We start from the raw sequence: 14,215 nt of genomic DNA, 5'->3' as shown, positions 1-14,215 counted from the left end.
CCCTACAGTGACCACTGAGTTCTGATTCCCAGTGTGGGTTTGGTGTGGGACAGGGAGGCTTCAGCAGATCTCCAGACCTTTTGCACATTCGAAGGCTGAACGATGCAGATGAGCAGCTTGTTGGGAAATTTTTGGCAGTACCATTTGATACAAATAGAGTTCACAAACTGTTAGAACTTGTCTAGTTTCTCAATCTTAAATAGTTAAGCAGTAATAACAATTCTGGATTGTTACGGAGAAAATGCTCATTAATTGGCTTGTTTGTGCCATCCCTTGCAGACAAACGAAGCCGGCATCTTGGTGCTGATGGTGTCTATTTAGATGACCTCACTGACATGGATCCAGAAGTTGCTGCACTTTATTTCCCCAAGAAGTATAAATCCTTATGTTTTTACTATATAAAGAGCTCTTGTCACCTTCCAGAATTAGATCAAAGTCTTCACTGCCAGCCAGATAAGATCTGTTTATTCAGAGTCCAAGCAGAGGTGAAGCCAGAAGGAAAATAAAACACAGTAGAGAGGAATATTGGAGCTTTTGGAAGGCTCTGCATTTGGGCCTGAGAAGTGTGCTTGAAACTGATTTTCTATTTTGGGTAATTAAGCATCATGTATGGATTGTGGGGTCGTTATGTAATGCACACTGGTGTTTGTGACTGTTACTCTCATGACCTGGGAGAGCCTTGGGATATATTTATCCCTGTGTCCTTGGTTAACATCTCTTTCTGTTAATAGCATTACCACAAAAGTATTCCTCTAGTGTTGCTCTACTGTGGGTGATCACCTGTAAATATGAATGTTAGAATTTTTGGAAGATGCATGTGAGTTTTTTTAATGAAAAGGCTACACCCTGAACGTGCAATTCCCAGCTTGCTCCAATGTTTCTTCCAGCCTCTTATACCATTTATAGTCCTCTTTGCCCACATTGTGCTCCAATCATTTGACTGAAGTCATTGAGCAACAACTGAAGTAGCTTGCATCATTAAGTTTTATTTCTTATTTGCTTAAACTCAGCTGTTGTAGTATTAGCATTTCTATAAAATTGAGGAAGATCAGCAATATGGAGAAAAAGGTTGGACTGAAAATTCCTTTCTCAAATGTATTCATAAAAATATGGAATGGGAAGCAGAGTTTGATGAGCCTGAACTTTGTAATAATGATCTGTCTCATCTATGCACAGGTTTTTAAGTGGGTATAATGTTTGTGGGTTTTTTCTTAAAACTTTACCCCTAGTACTTTATATATAGAGTATTTTATGTATATATCTGTAAGATATAAATACACAAACACACACATCCTTTATTTTGGCTTTAGCCATCAGTCAGTATGATTAATATAAAATAATAATAATCTAAGATATTTACCCCTGTGAGGAAATAGCTGTCGTAGTGTAAACTCTGCTTATAGTAGCATTATTTTGCCTGCTGAGAGTGCACAGTTTGTTGTCTTATTCTTCTTGTCTCCTGAAAATAAGTGAAGCTCTAATGGCTGAGGCTTGTGCAGCCTGGTCTGGTGGGAGGTGTCCCTGTCCATGCAGGGAGGTTGGAACCTGATGATCCTTAAGGTCCCTTCCAACCCAGTCCATTCTGTGAGTCTGTGATTCATGCCTAGCTTAGGCAAGTCAGCAGAAGGAATCTAACCTTTGGGGGTACAAAGTGAAGCAAAATGCCCTTCCCCTCCCTCATCCCCCCCTTTTCTGTTTTCCCTACGTGTGTGTCAGATGGGAAGGGTGCCTGTTGAAGGGAGTGATTCTGGGGCTGGCGAGGTGAGGGCTGACCTCCTGCTTGCTCTTTTCCAGCGGGGAGAGTGTCCAGAGCAAGCACCCTCCTGAGGCAGGGCCCTGGTCTGCCCACCCGTCCCCGCAGTCCGTGGGGAGCTCAGGTGTGGAAAGTGGAGCTGAGAGCACCTCAGATGGAGCACGGGACTTGCCCTCCATTGCCATCTCTCTCTGTGGAGGCCTCACAGACAGCAAGGAGATCACCCAAGGTACGACGGGCACTGAGCAGCTCAGGATTTTTAACACATCTTAACAATCCAATAGGTTTTTGGAAAGTATTGTTATTTTTACTTCCCGGTAGTGCTGCACTGTGTGCCACCGTGGTGGTGCTGGTACCTCTGCCACGTGGCATAGTGTGGTGCCAGGAAATGCACAGCTCTTGGGGTCTGTCAGGAGTGAGGAAAGTGGTCTGTAAATGGGGACTCTAGGAAGGGGGGAACTTTAACCTGAATTCCTGGTCTGCTCCAGTGTCTTGTGTGACTTGGAGGTGAGAAGTATACAAAGCTCGGTGCCTTAAACTTGGAGCTGCATAATATAAATGTGTTAAGACCTGCACTTCCTGCAGTGTTATGGTGACATAAAATCATGCAAGCCTGATGTGACACTTGATGGCTGTTTAGAAGCTAGTTATGAAAACTTCTCAAATATCCTGTGATTTACTGGAACTGTATTGTTATCTGAATCACTTGTAAGTGACAAGTGAAAGGAGGGACATCCAGTGGAAGGGGTGCTTCTTCATAGACATTTCCACTTCACTGTAGGCCTCACAATTGAACATCAGGTTTCTGGCTGTGGGTTTTACTTGTACATTGAGCCTATCAGTTCTGCTCCTGACTGGACTGAGGATCAGTGAAAGACATGGCAAATTATTTCCTTGCCTCGCTTAGAAGCCTCTTCGCCCTCACAGTTCCATCCCTGAGCTTTCACTTAGCTTGTGTTTTGAACAGGGAAGACAGCCAGCAGCCAACAAAAAAACCCTCAGCATCATCTGAGATAGTCTCTGAATATCTTGCTTCCATATTTCTGCTAATCTCAGCACCCTGTGATGAAGGGCTTACCCTGACTGTGCAACCTGTGTCTGAGAGATGCTGAGGGGTTTAGGTTGGCCCATCCCAGGCATCTATAAATACATGCTTTACATGTGTCATTTTCCCCCCCCACAGAAGAATTCTTGGAACATGCAGTAACGTATCAGCAATTTGTGGACAATCCTGCTATCATTGATGACCCTAACCTCGTGGTTAAGATTGGAAATAAGTAAGTATATTTCAGGACAAAAAAATACTGTTGTAACAAAAACACTTGTGTGGCACTTCAGGGCATTAGATCAGTTTAACCATAGCTGAAAAATAGGTTTTGAATGTTCATAGCTTAGCCTCCTCCAGAAAGAGTCAATTCTCTAGTGAATTCAGGCTCTTCAAGTTACCTTTCTTCATTTAAATTGAAAGTCAGTAACAGTTTCACATGACCTGTTACAGCCAACTGGCACAAGGTGCTGGAACAGGTTGCCCAGAGAAGCTGTTGCTGCCCCGTCCCTGGAGGTGTTCAAGGGCAGGTTGGATGGGGCTTGGAGCAACCTGGGCTGGTGGGAGGTGTCCCTGCCCATGCAGGGGGGTTGGAAATAAATGATCTCTGAGGTCCCTTCCAACCCAGATCAGTCTGTGGTTCTATGAATTTGAGTTTCAGGAAGCTAGTATTAAATGCCAGTAGTGTTCACACTCACTTGGCAGAGTAGAAATCAAGTAGGATGTGAACTTGCTAAGGCTTGCCTGGGGCCAGTTTGAGGGATATGGAACTCTGCTTGTAGGCTCTCTGTACCCAGCAGTTTGTCTGTACATACTGAGTATTTTGCTGATCTGCTTCTGTGGAGGCATTGCTTTTCAAAACTTTCTACTCAAGGACCTATTCTCTTGAAAAGTATCTGTTGTAGCTGCCTGTGATCATGTTTGTAAGAAGGTGGGTTTGCTGTTCCTGGTGCAGGCCAGAGTTCATTCAGCCTGTGCTAAAGAGGCTTTGTGGCTTTAATGATAAATGCTGGGCAAATGGGGAATTGGAACCTGGGGATTACAAAATGCCATAATCCTCTCTCTTGCACGCCCAGGTACTACAACTGGACAACAGCTGGTCCCCTTCTGCTGGCAATGCAGGCATTCCAGAGACCTTTGCCAAAGGTGAGATTGAGCATGAAGGCTGGGCTGAGGAGCTGGGACATTCTGCAGTTTATTAAGGCAGGAAGGGGGTCGTAGTACAAAAGAATCTACGCATCAGCAATATCTGTCCACAAATAACTCATTGGTGCTACCAGTCATCCTACTGGTTCCCTTAAGGTCTTGTTAATGAGAGTTTTGATTTGCTGTAGTAATGGAACTGAGGAACTGAAATACTAAGATACTTTATCAAACAGCCTTTATAAAGTGATTGAAAACTGAAGGTTTTGCAAAAAAAATCCCTAAAAATCAACAGGATGTCTGCCTGAAGTTGTCCATACATTTGAGAACCTCCTGAAACCGCAGCTGTTGATCCCAGCAGTTGTCATCCATGCTCAGTAGCTCCATCTGCTCCCTGTCTTCCTCATTTTTCCTAAAAAGTTCGCAACTTATTTGCTCAACTTGATTCCTCTGTCATTTCTTTCTTTTGTCATATACTTTAGATAGCATAGTAAGAAAATCTGGGGAGAGGGGTGCATTGTCCCATACATGAGCTGAGCTCAACCCTCTCTCTCTTAGCTGCTAAGAGCTCTTGGAATTTTATTTTTCTTTTCATTTTTAATCCCAGATGAACATGACAGTTTTATTTGGGTGATTTCTTACAGGGGAGGGTATCATCTGGCAAAGCCATGGGCTCAGCTCTCCTAGGGTGGACCAAGTATTGTGGCCACCTTTACTGAAGAGTTTTCCCTTTCTGCCTTTTGCTGTCTCCAAGGGCAGGAATTCAGGTCTCTCTGTTGCAGTGCACAAAGCTCCAGTCAGTATGGGTACTGGGAGGAACTTCTCTACTGGGGTCTGGTGTATATGAAGAAATAAAAAGTAGCCAGGGTTTAAAAACAACCAGTTTAACCATGGTCAGTCAAAGTCACAACATCATAGTCAGCTAATTACAAAGCCACCAACTTCTTTGCTTTTCTTCCCTACTAGTGGTTTAATATGAACTTTGTAGTTATTTTAAATGAGAATAATTGCCCTGTGTGTGGGTTTGGTACTGGTTTGCATGAGAGCTCTTTCAAGAAGTAGTGGTTTGGTTTTTTTTCTTTTTTTTCTAAATATAATTTGCACTAAGTAACATCAACTTAAAGCCAGTAGGTTCTCCATTCTAGACATTATACTAACACCTTTTTGTGCTTTTTTTCTTCTTTAATTTTATCTCTTTTTCATTTTCCTTTTAAAAATACCATAAGTATTCATGCTTAAGTTACTTCAGAGCAGCTCTGGATACCATTAGATTTTGCTTTAGTAGAATTTATGGTCCACGGACAGTATGTTTACTTTTATTCTGTTTATTATCAGTTAAAATTGTGTGTTTGGCACTTTATTTCATTTACGTATATCAGGCTGTCCTTTGTTTTGGTGTTTTTTTTATGTTACCATCCATTTATCCCAGGCTACTGTGGAATCTATCATGAGGGACAAGATGCCCAAAAAAGGTGGAAGGTGGTGGTTTTCCTGGCGAGGGAGGAACAGCACTATCAAAGAGGTAAGTTTGAGAAGCAAGCAGAGTTTCCTTCTGGTTGCAGTGGGAAGGCTGGACACCTCCATGTTAATCCTGCAGCCTTCTTCTGGTAGCTGAGGAACAGCCATATTTAGGAGTAGTTCGGGCTGTAAAATTCAGCAAAACCTAAGATGGAAAATTTACTGTATATTCAAGTGTTTTTAAATTTCTTTTCTAAGAATTGAACCTTTGTGGTAACAGTCTTAAGGCTGTGGATGAACACTAAAGAACAGTGAAAAAAGCAAAGCTTTGTATGAAACACTGATCTCCTGTCTAGACATATTTAATCTTTAAAGTTGGCTAATAAAACCCCTTTATGTTAATTTACACTGCTGAAGCATTAGTACTTGAGGGGAGAAAACGACTTCTGCTACATTTTTATGGTTGTGCCTCAGTCGATGAACTTTTGTAGCCTTGCATGAAATAACCATTATACTGATCTGTGGGTGTGAGCTGCAGAGTGGGGGATTTTAGCTTTTACATCTTGTTGAAGCTTTCAGAATATCTGAGTAGAAGTAGGTTACCTATGGAGCTGTGGCAGCTGTGCCTGGGTAAGGGGATAGACACCTTGGTTATGTGCCTCGTAGAATCATTCACTATGGAAACATCTTGTGGGATCAAATGGATAGATTTCTGCTCAAGCTTGGAAAATTTTATTGGATCAAAGTTTTTAATGGGTCTGTGAAAACTGTAGAATTTGATAATTGTATTATTTTTTTCTTCCCCAGCTTTTTCAAATGAAATCTAGCTGTTTGAAGTGCAGGAACTGGGATTGATTCCAGAACTTCAACAGTGCTAGATGCAAAGTGTTGTATTTCTGTATTTCATAGAATCATTAAGGTTGGAAGGGACCTTAAAGATCACCAAGTTCCAGCCCCCATGCCCTGAGCAGGGAACCCCCCCACTAATCAGGTTGCAAAAAACCTCATCCAACCTGGCCTTAAAAACCTCCAGGGATGGGACATCAGCAACCTCCCTGGGCAACCCATTCCAGTTCCTCACCACCCTCAGAGTGAAGAATTTCTTCCTCATACCTAACCTAAATCTTCCTTCATTCTGTTTAAAACCATCACCTCTTGTCCTGTCACTATATTCTCTGATGAAAAGCCCCTCCCCAGCTTTTCTGGAGCCCCTTCAGGCACTGGAAGGTGCTCTGACGTCTCCCCGGAGCCTTCTTTTCTCCAGGCTGAACAGCCCCAACTCAGCCTGTCTCCAGAGCAGAGCTGCTTCAGTCCTTGGTGGCCCTTCTCTGGACCCTCTCCAACAGGTCTATATCTTTCTTGTGCTGAGGGCTCCAGAGCAGGACCCAGCTCTCCAGGAAGGGGTCTCAGCAGAGCAGAGGGGCAGAATCAATCCCTGGGCCCTGCTGGCCATGCTGCTTTTGATGCAGCCCAGGACACAATTGCCCCTCTGGGCTCCAGCCCTCACTGGGAGCTCATGTCCAGCTTCTCATCTCCTCCCACCCCAAGTCCTTCTCCTCAGGGCTGCTCTCCAGCCATTCTCCCCCAGCCAGGATTTGTGCCTGGGGTTGTACAAGGCAGTTTGGTGTTCAAAGATGTTTCTGGCAACATTTTCTCCCAGCCCTGGAGGAGATACAGCTTCTCAGACTTGTGTTTTTTACAGGAAGCAAAGGCAGAGCAAGGAATGAGTGGGACTGGACTGACAGGAGAGTCTTCACAGCTGGGCATGGCAAACAGGTACCCCCAAAACTATCTGTGCCTGAAATGAGCTGGAGTTACCATTTAAAAATAAAAACAAGCTCCCTCTCATATATTTGAACACAGCAATACCCAACCAGTGAAATGTGATTGCTTTGTTGGTCTTACACTGAGCAGGTGCAGATGGGAAGGCTCTGCAGGGCTGGAGACCTTGCTTCTGTGCTCTGGCACTCCTGGGCTTTGTCTGAAGCTCTGGGACAGCTCCAAGGAAAGAAACAATCACTGGAGCAGTTCTCTGAAGCTATAGGTGTCTCTCTAGGGTTTCCAGGGGACCATCATAGATCACCCCATGCTGTGGTCAGGCCCCACTTGCTAACATTTCTGATGTATTTCTGTGTATGGCCTGACAATGTAATTTGTTCCTGCGTATTTTGGAAAGTCCAGAGGCCTAAGATTTTCCAGAGTATTTTTTTACAGGCCATAGTCACGGTTGTCTGTTGCTTCAAGGATTCCAGAAGTCTCTCCCTTCTCATGCTCCAGACTAATCATACTGTATGGCCAGAACATCTCCCTTGGGAGGGTTCCATAAGATGAGTTTAACTTGCTTTGGAGGCCTTGAGAGAGGAGTTAGCCAGGTCCAGCTCTCCTCCTTTCCCCTGGTCTGTTCCCATCTGGGGACTCTCTGCACTTAGAGCTGGAAGTGGCCAGATTCCATTGTGCTTTATTCTGACTAAATGAAGTTCAAGGATCACAAAAAGCCATTAGCTGTCATTGTTTCTGAAGGTCAGCAATTGCAGTCCAGGCAAATGTGTTGGAAGGAAGATCCCTGCTTCAGCAGGAGGCTGATCTCTCAGCTGCTCCTGAGAGTTTCAGAGCCTCAGAGCAAATCAGAAAGGCTGATCTTCTTGTTAAGGATGACAAGTGACATTTAGGTCTGTTTCTGACATCATTGTTTAAAGGTGAGGTTTAAAGTGGTGTTCAGACTTCAAACAGATTAGATTCTCTGTCATCCTTTCTTCAAATTTTAACTGACCTTAGAATCTGTCATTAAGCATGTATTGCTTGCAAGCAGAGTGCAACAAGTGGGATGCTAAGCACAGCTTTTCAGATCTGGTGTTGCAAAGGATAAGATGGGCTTTTAAATGCTGCTGGTCATGGCATGTGGTGCCTTGGTGTGGAGTCGAGACTTCCTGACTTCAAACAACATCCAGATCTGATAAAAAAGAGGCCAAATGCTGACTGTGTTAAAAATGGGATTTGTAGGATCTGAAAAGATATTTTACCGTCTAACTTGGGTGATTTGTTTCCTGTAGAAGTTTTTCTCTGAAGAAAAATATCTTTAACCAATTTCTGAAAAAGTGGTTGTGGCAGAAAAAAAAGAGAAATAATCCAGTTGTGAAAGTAACCAGAGTTGTGTAAAGAAGCTCTGGTTTTATGGCATTTCATCATCTACTGAGTGGGGTAATCCTGCAAGGCCTGGAAAAGAATAATACAATGAGCTAAAGTTGCTCATCGAAAGAGAAGCAGGAGTTACTTTCTGTAATAAAAATTTCCATCATCTGAATATTTTTATTAATTGCTGAATTCTTTTGGGGGAGAAGGGAAGGGAGGGAAGAGAAAGCCAGCATCACAAGCACCTCTGCTTCTGAGAACTGAGGATTTTTTGTCATTAAAGTATCTAATGGACATTAGTTTTTTACTGCTATAAGAGTTTTGAGTCAATATGGTACATTAATTTTCATCTGTTAAATACAAGTAATGAAAACTAGCTCATAGACAAGTGAATGGCCAGAACAATCTACCTGTGAATGATGGGAAACATGCGTGGATGAAAATTTGGTGCTTCATTGATATATTTAAAGCCATGATGGGAATGACCTCCTGTGAGACAGTACTTAGGAGCAGAGAATCAATGACTTATTTGGTGACTCACTGTTAATGCATTTTTAATGGTTACTGAGATGCATTTACTGACATGATAACATCACCTTCTGTGTGTGCAATGTTCCAGAATAAAAGATGAATCTTCTTCAAGTGATGAAGACCCTAGAGCTGCCAAACAGAACCTGGGGTCATTACAAACCAACTCAAGTCACCTTTCATTACTGCCTGGAATCAGCTACAAAAAGACACTGCGACTCACTTCTGACCAGCTCGTGAGTGGCTTTACATCCCTGTCCTGAAATGTCATTTCTAGCCTGCAGTGATCCAGGCTTACAAAGCCTAATTAACTTTTATGTCATGCCTTTAATTCTCTGTCTTGTTATATTTTTAAAAAAATGAAAATATTCTTCCTTCTCTTCAGTATTGAGCATGAATGTTGTACCTTGCAGCAGGTGCTGGGGTTCAGGGCCTGGGAGGCTTGGCATCCCATTTAGAAAAATATCAGAGTTATGTATTTTTCACCTGAATCAGTGTACTGGAACCAGTCCTGTTTTTGTGTTAGGTATATGTGTACCTGTTAACCCAGAGGCCTCTCTTCTCCTTTTTCCCCCCTCCTCTCTTTCCTTTCCCCTAATCCATATGGAGACTGCCACGTTTCACAGAAACACAGTTTTCTGAAAGGGCAGCCTATGAATTTACTATGAGTCTAGACTATTAATTTCTTTGGAGCCAGCTCTCTTCCTCTGTGACAAAGGTGTTTTGACTATTGGTGACAAAACTGTTACAGGTTTGTGTTGTGCACATTCCAATTTGATCTGGAAAGATGGGCTCCTTTAGGGAAATGCTTTTTTGCTGTCATTTTTCTGAAGGAAACCCAGAGGTGGCATCCAGCATGCAGCAACCCTGATGGTTTGTAAGAAAGGTAGCATTTTCCCCAAGAGGCAGATGGGATGTCTTGATGATTTTCCATAGCAGACAGAAAGCAAGGGTTACACAAATGATGTTGGTGCTTTTCAGATCCAGAGACCTGGAAGAAATCAGCTGGAGTTTAAACTACTTTTAGATTGGCTTCTTGAGGAAGCAGTGGGTGAGACTCATCAGTTACCCATCAGTTGTTCTGCATTCTCACCTCCTTTTCACTTTTTAACTCACTGAACAATTGCAGTGATATAAAACTAAGAGAAGGAGACACTTTATAAAATGTTGAACTCCTGTGGGTTTCCAGGTTAGGTCCAGAAATACAGTCGGATCAGAAGTCCTTTGGCCAGCATGTTGCTATGTGACACAGGAGGCAATGGGAAGGGAGGGCAGAGAAGGAGGAGGAAATGTGATGAGGACTGAAGAGTAACGGGACATATGGCATGAGAGATGGGTTATTATAGGAGAGACATGATACCACTGAAAACAAATCCCCACCTAAACACTCTTAATTGGAGCTCATGGAGCTCCTTGTTATTACCCATGTTTCTCTCTGCATGTATCTGTATCTCAGAATGGAAAAACCTCACAGACAGTCCTTGTTACACAGTTTGTCATTGTTTATGTTGACTTGTTTTCGTATCTCTGGCTGGGAAACAGGCTTCTCTTGGTTTTGTTCTGCTCCAGAAATCAATGCCTGGTGTCCAGGAGCCAGGGCAAACTCTGCTGTCATTGCTTAGACAGTGTGACCAAGGCAGTGATCATCCCTGGCTGTGCTTGTGCCCATTTCACATGCTCAGTTTGTCCCTTACCTTGCTGATCATGTCTTGCAGAAAAGCTTAAAGCTGAAGAATGGCCCCAATGATGTGACCTTCAGTGTCACCACACAGTACCAAGGCACCTGCCGCTGTGAAGGCACCATCTACCTGTGGAACTGGGATGAGAAAGTGATTATTTCTGACATTGATGGAACAATCACACGGTGAGTTTGTGAGCAGAGAGAGGCTTTATCTGCAAGGACAAGTTGTCCTTGCAACTACAGGAAAAGTAATTAGGAGGGAATTTTGAGTCGCAATCTCCGTGTGCTGGTGTTTTGGGTGGGGGAGTGTGTGTGTAGGTCTATTTGGCTTTCAAACAATGCAAGAAGCTTTACCTGAATCCCTGTTTTCATCAAGACATATGCCATGTGTGCCCATCATTGGTATTTCATGATGGTATTAAAGAAATGTGTTGGAGGAGCTTACTTCTTCAGCTGCTAGGCAAAGCAGTTGCTGGGGTTTGTAGTGGCCTCGGTTGTTCTTTTAAGTATTGGGTTTTTTGGAGTTCAATGATACTGTTTTTCCTTTATCCAGGTCAGATACTTTAGGTCATATTTTGCCAACTCTTGGCAAAGACTGGACACACCAAGGGATTGCAAAGTTGTACCATAAAGTGAGCCAGTGAGTATTCAGTATATCTGTTCATGTATCTGTGGCTTGATTGTGTTTATTCACTTGCACATAAAATGTAACATTGCTGTAGACTTCTTTTCACCCAGCAGGGTGATGATGTCATCAAAGGCTTGTCACTTCAGTGATGCTTGCACAGGGCAAACATCTGCTTCTATCCAGATCAAAACCTGCTTTCTGATCCCAAAAGCAGAAGTCCCCTACCAAAGAGTAGTGCTTGCTCCTCCAGCCATCCCAAACAGCTGCAGTTAGGCCCAAAACCTCTAGTAATTGGAAGGAGATGTGCAGCTGCAGCAAGGGAAGCTGTTTTGCCAGCTGGAGTTGTAGCAGCATGAATTCATAAGATGCTTTTACATCTTCTCTCCTTGCTGAACAGGCTGTGAGATGCAAAAGGACTGTTCACCCCAGGGTGGTCACTGTAGGTGGAATTCTTGCCAGGCTTCACTCACCTGGAGTCAGGCAGGGGTGAAATCTAAGCCATATGGGATGAAACAGTTTTGAGGGAGTTCTCTCTCTTTCCAGTGAGTAGAAAGGAACTTGTGAAGCAGCTTAGACTTGAGCTGTCTAAACATTAGGCTTCAGTTAGGCAAGGTAAATCTCATCCCTCAAGCAGAGCATGATATCTTATCTTGGGTAGAAACAGACCCTTTTTGGATACTCCTAATATTCTTGCTGTTTTATTTGTTGTATAAATTATGATGATCTGTGAAGCCATTGATGATGATCTTCACAACTAATGATTATACAATTTATTTTGTTATCTCAGTATATAAATATTTTCTTTTAATTCAGTTACTAAATTGCAAATTTAGGAAGGGTCAGTCAAAATATTTTTGAAATTGGTTAATCTTGAGAGCAGGTTGTAAGTAAACGTTGCTTTAAGTGCAGTCTAAAGGCACTGAAAGTCAGGAAGGCATGTGCTGTGGAACTGGCTTTCACCTGGCAACACCAGCATGAGCTGCTGATTTACAGCTCAGTTGTTGATCTGCTCTGGTGCCTGTTGGGCCACAGTGAGAATCACCTTCTGTGCTGCTGTGGGAGGAAGGATCAGCATCCATCATGTTCACTTGCGGCTTGTACACTCTGTACACAGAGAAGGAGGCAGGCATCTTCAGGAGTAGCTCCATATACCTGAGACCTAATGGTGCTTTGAATAAAACATTTTCTTTCCATTAGCTGTTGAAATATTGGGCAACAGTAGATCAGCTGTGCCTTAGGTGAGTTAATGTCATTAGCAGGGAGAATACCCTGCTGTGACCTAGAACAACATCACAGAATCCTGGAATGCCAGGTTGGAAGAGACCTCAAGAACCATCTGGTCCAACCTTTCTAGGTACTACTCTAGTTGATACGAGGTGGCTCAGCACCCTGTCCAGCTGAGACTTCAAATTGCCCAATGTGGGGGAATCCACCACCTCCCTTGGGAGACTTAAGTATATTCCCAAAATCTTGGGGTATTTCCTCTGATGAGTGCAAACAGGAGAAAACCAGTCAGACTGGACCAGCTCCCTTTGGGAGGTGTGTGGAGATGCTTCCAGGTGAGCAGTGCAGGAGTGCAGATGTGCTGTTGTTTCCCTGGGGACATTGTGCTGTGTATTCCAGCCACTTTGTTCCCTGGAGGATCAAAGACTGAGAACATGGTGAGTTTTGTCATTAGCAATTGAGAGAAAAAGGGAAGTGAGGAGAAGAATTAACTGATGTCTGAATAGAATCAGATGAAATATCTGATATATGGTGATGTTACTTTTACAAGGAAGTCACTGGTTTCTCTCTTCCCCTTGATGTTTCTGCTTGACACAGGAAATATGTTTGTTTTCTTTTGTTACATTAAATTCAGCTGTTCTTATATATTCGAATTACCCTAAATATTTGAAGAGCCTCTAGTACACATCACAACTGTCCCCTCAGTACACAGAACAAATCAGAGTAACTAGGGTTGTGCTAAGGTTTGTTTACTGCTTTTTGTTTGAGACAGATGATGAATTATAAATTATGGATGGTGGAATCTGAGTTCTTCCAGAGACACTTGTCTGTGCTGTTAGGCTGTGTAGACATACGTGATCACAGAGAAGGCAGGGCAGCCTGGGAATTCACCTGTTGAACAGTGTTTGGATCTGTGTGAAACCTCTGGATTGCACTTGAGGAAAATGTTAATTAAAGTATTCAATAGCAGCAGTTGTTTCTGTGCCTGCCAGCATTATCAGTTGTTAGGGCTTTGGTGATCGTAAAAGAGAAAAATAGATTTGGATCCTGTTGTTTTCCAGATCAGCTAGTTAATGATGTAGTGGCTAGATATTACAGCTGAACACTCTACAAATAGCCAGTAGTTAGATTTAATGATCAGGCATGCACTGAATACAGTATTTTTTTATGTCCTGAGCCATTTGTTCCTAGGAGGACTTGCAAAGTAAATTGGTATTAAGTTGAATTAATGTGGCTCAATTCTGTTCCATCATGAGCCAGAACCAAGGGTGACCCATAACTTTCGCCAAGACCTTTATTTCAGTGTCAAGTCAAAGATTACTTCTCATGCAGTGTTTTCAAGTTCAGATTTGCTCAGACTTAAAGGAATATGTGGCTGCCAGTCTGATTTTTTGCAGAGGCCCCAGGGGCAGGAGTGCAGCAGCCTTGCACCATTGCCTGCTGTGTGCACAGTGTTCACTTGGCAGGTGTCATTTCGGTGCATTCCAGGGGCAGATACAAACCCATGAGAAGTCATGAGGCATGGGAAGCCCAGAGATGAACCAGCCCAGTTTAGGTGTAAATCACTACCTGCAGTGGGGCTAGATGGAATTTAATGTTCCAAGAGTCTGGCATAAATGGTTTGAT

General features: G+C 43.1%; 1 protein-coding gene across 2 annotated transcripts in view; it reads left to right on the top strand.

Moving 5' to 3' along the window:
* The window catches only part of LPIN1 (lipin 1), a 64,165-nt gene that overhangs the window by 43,369 nt on the left and 6,581 nt on the right, over window positions 1–14,215 (top strand). For both annotated transcript variants that reach the window (XM_010001709.1, XM_010001710.1), the window contains 9 exons: window positions 280–373; window positions 1,795–1,982; window positions 2,937–3,030; window positions 3,875–3,944; window positions 5,371–5,463; window positions 7,102–7,175; window positions 9,148–9,292; window positions 10,772–10,920; window positions 11,291–11,377. In XM_010001709.1, coding sequence (XP_010000011.1) covers window positions 280–373; window positions 1,795–1,982; window positions 2,937–3,030; window positions 3,875–3,944; window positions 5,371–5,463; window positions 7,102–7,175; window positions 9,148–9,292; window positions 10,772–10,920; window positions 11,291–11,377 — 994 coding nt within the window. The remainder of the gene's footprint in view (window positions 1–279; window positions 374–1,794; window positions 1,983–2,936; window positions 3,031–3,874; window positions 3,945–5,370; window positions 5,464–7,101; window positions 7,176–9,147; window positions 9,293–10,771; window positions 10,921–11,290; window positions 11,378–14,215) is intronic.

Source organism: Chaetura pelagica, unplaced genomic scaffold, assembly GCF_000747805.2.
Source record: "Chaetura pelagica isolate M959 unplaced genomic scaffold, ChaPel_1.0 scaffold237, whole genome shotgun sequence".
Lineage (NCBI taxonomy): Eukaryota > Metazoa > Chordata > Aves > Apodiformes > Apodidae > Chaetura > Chaetura pelagica.
The sequence above is the reverse complement of the archived record's forward strand: the minus strand, read 5'-3'. Positions and strand labels throughout refer to the sequence as shown.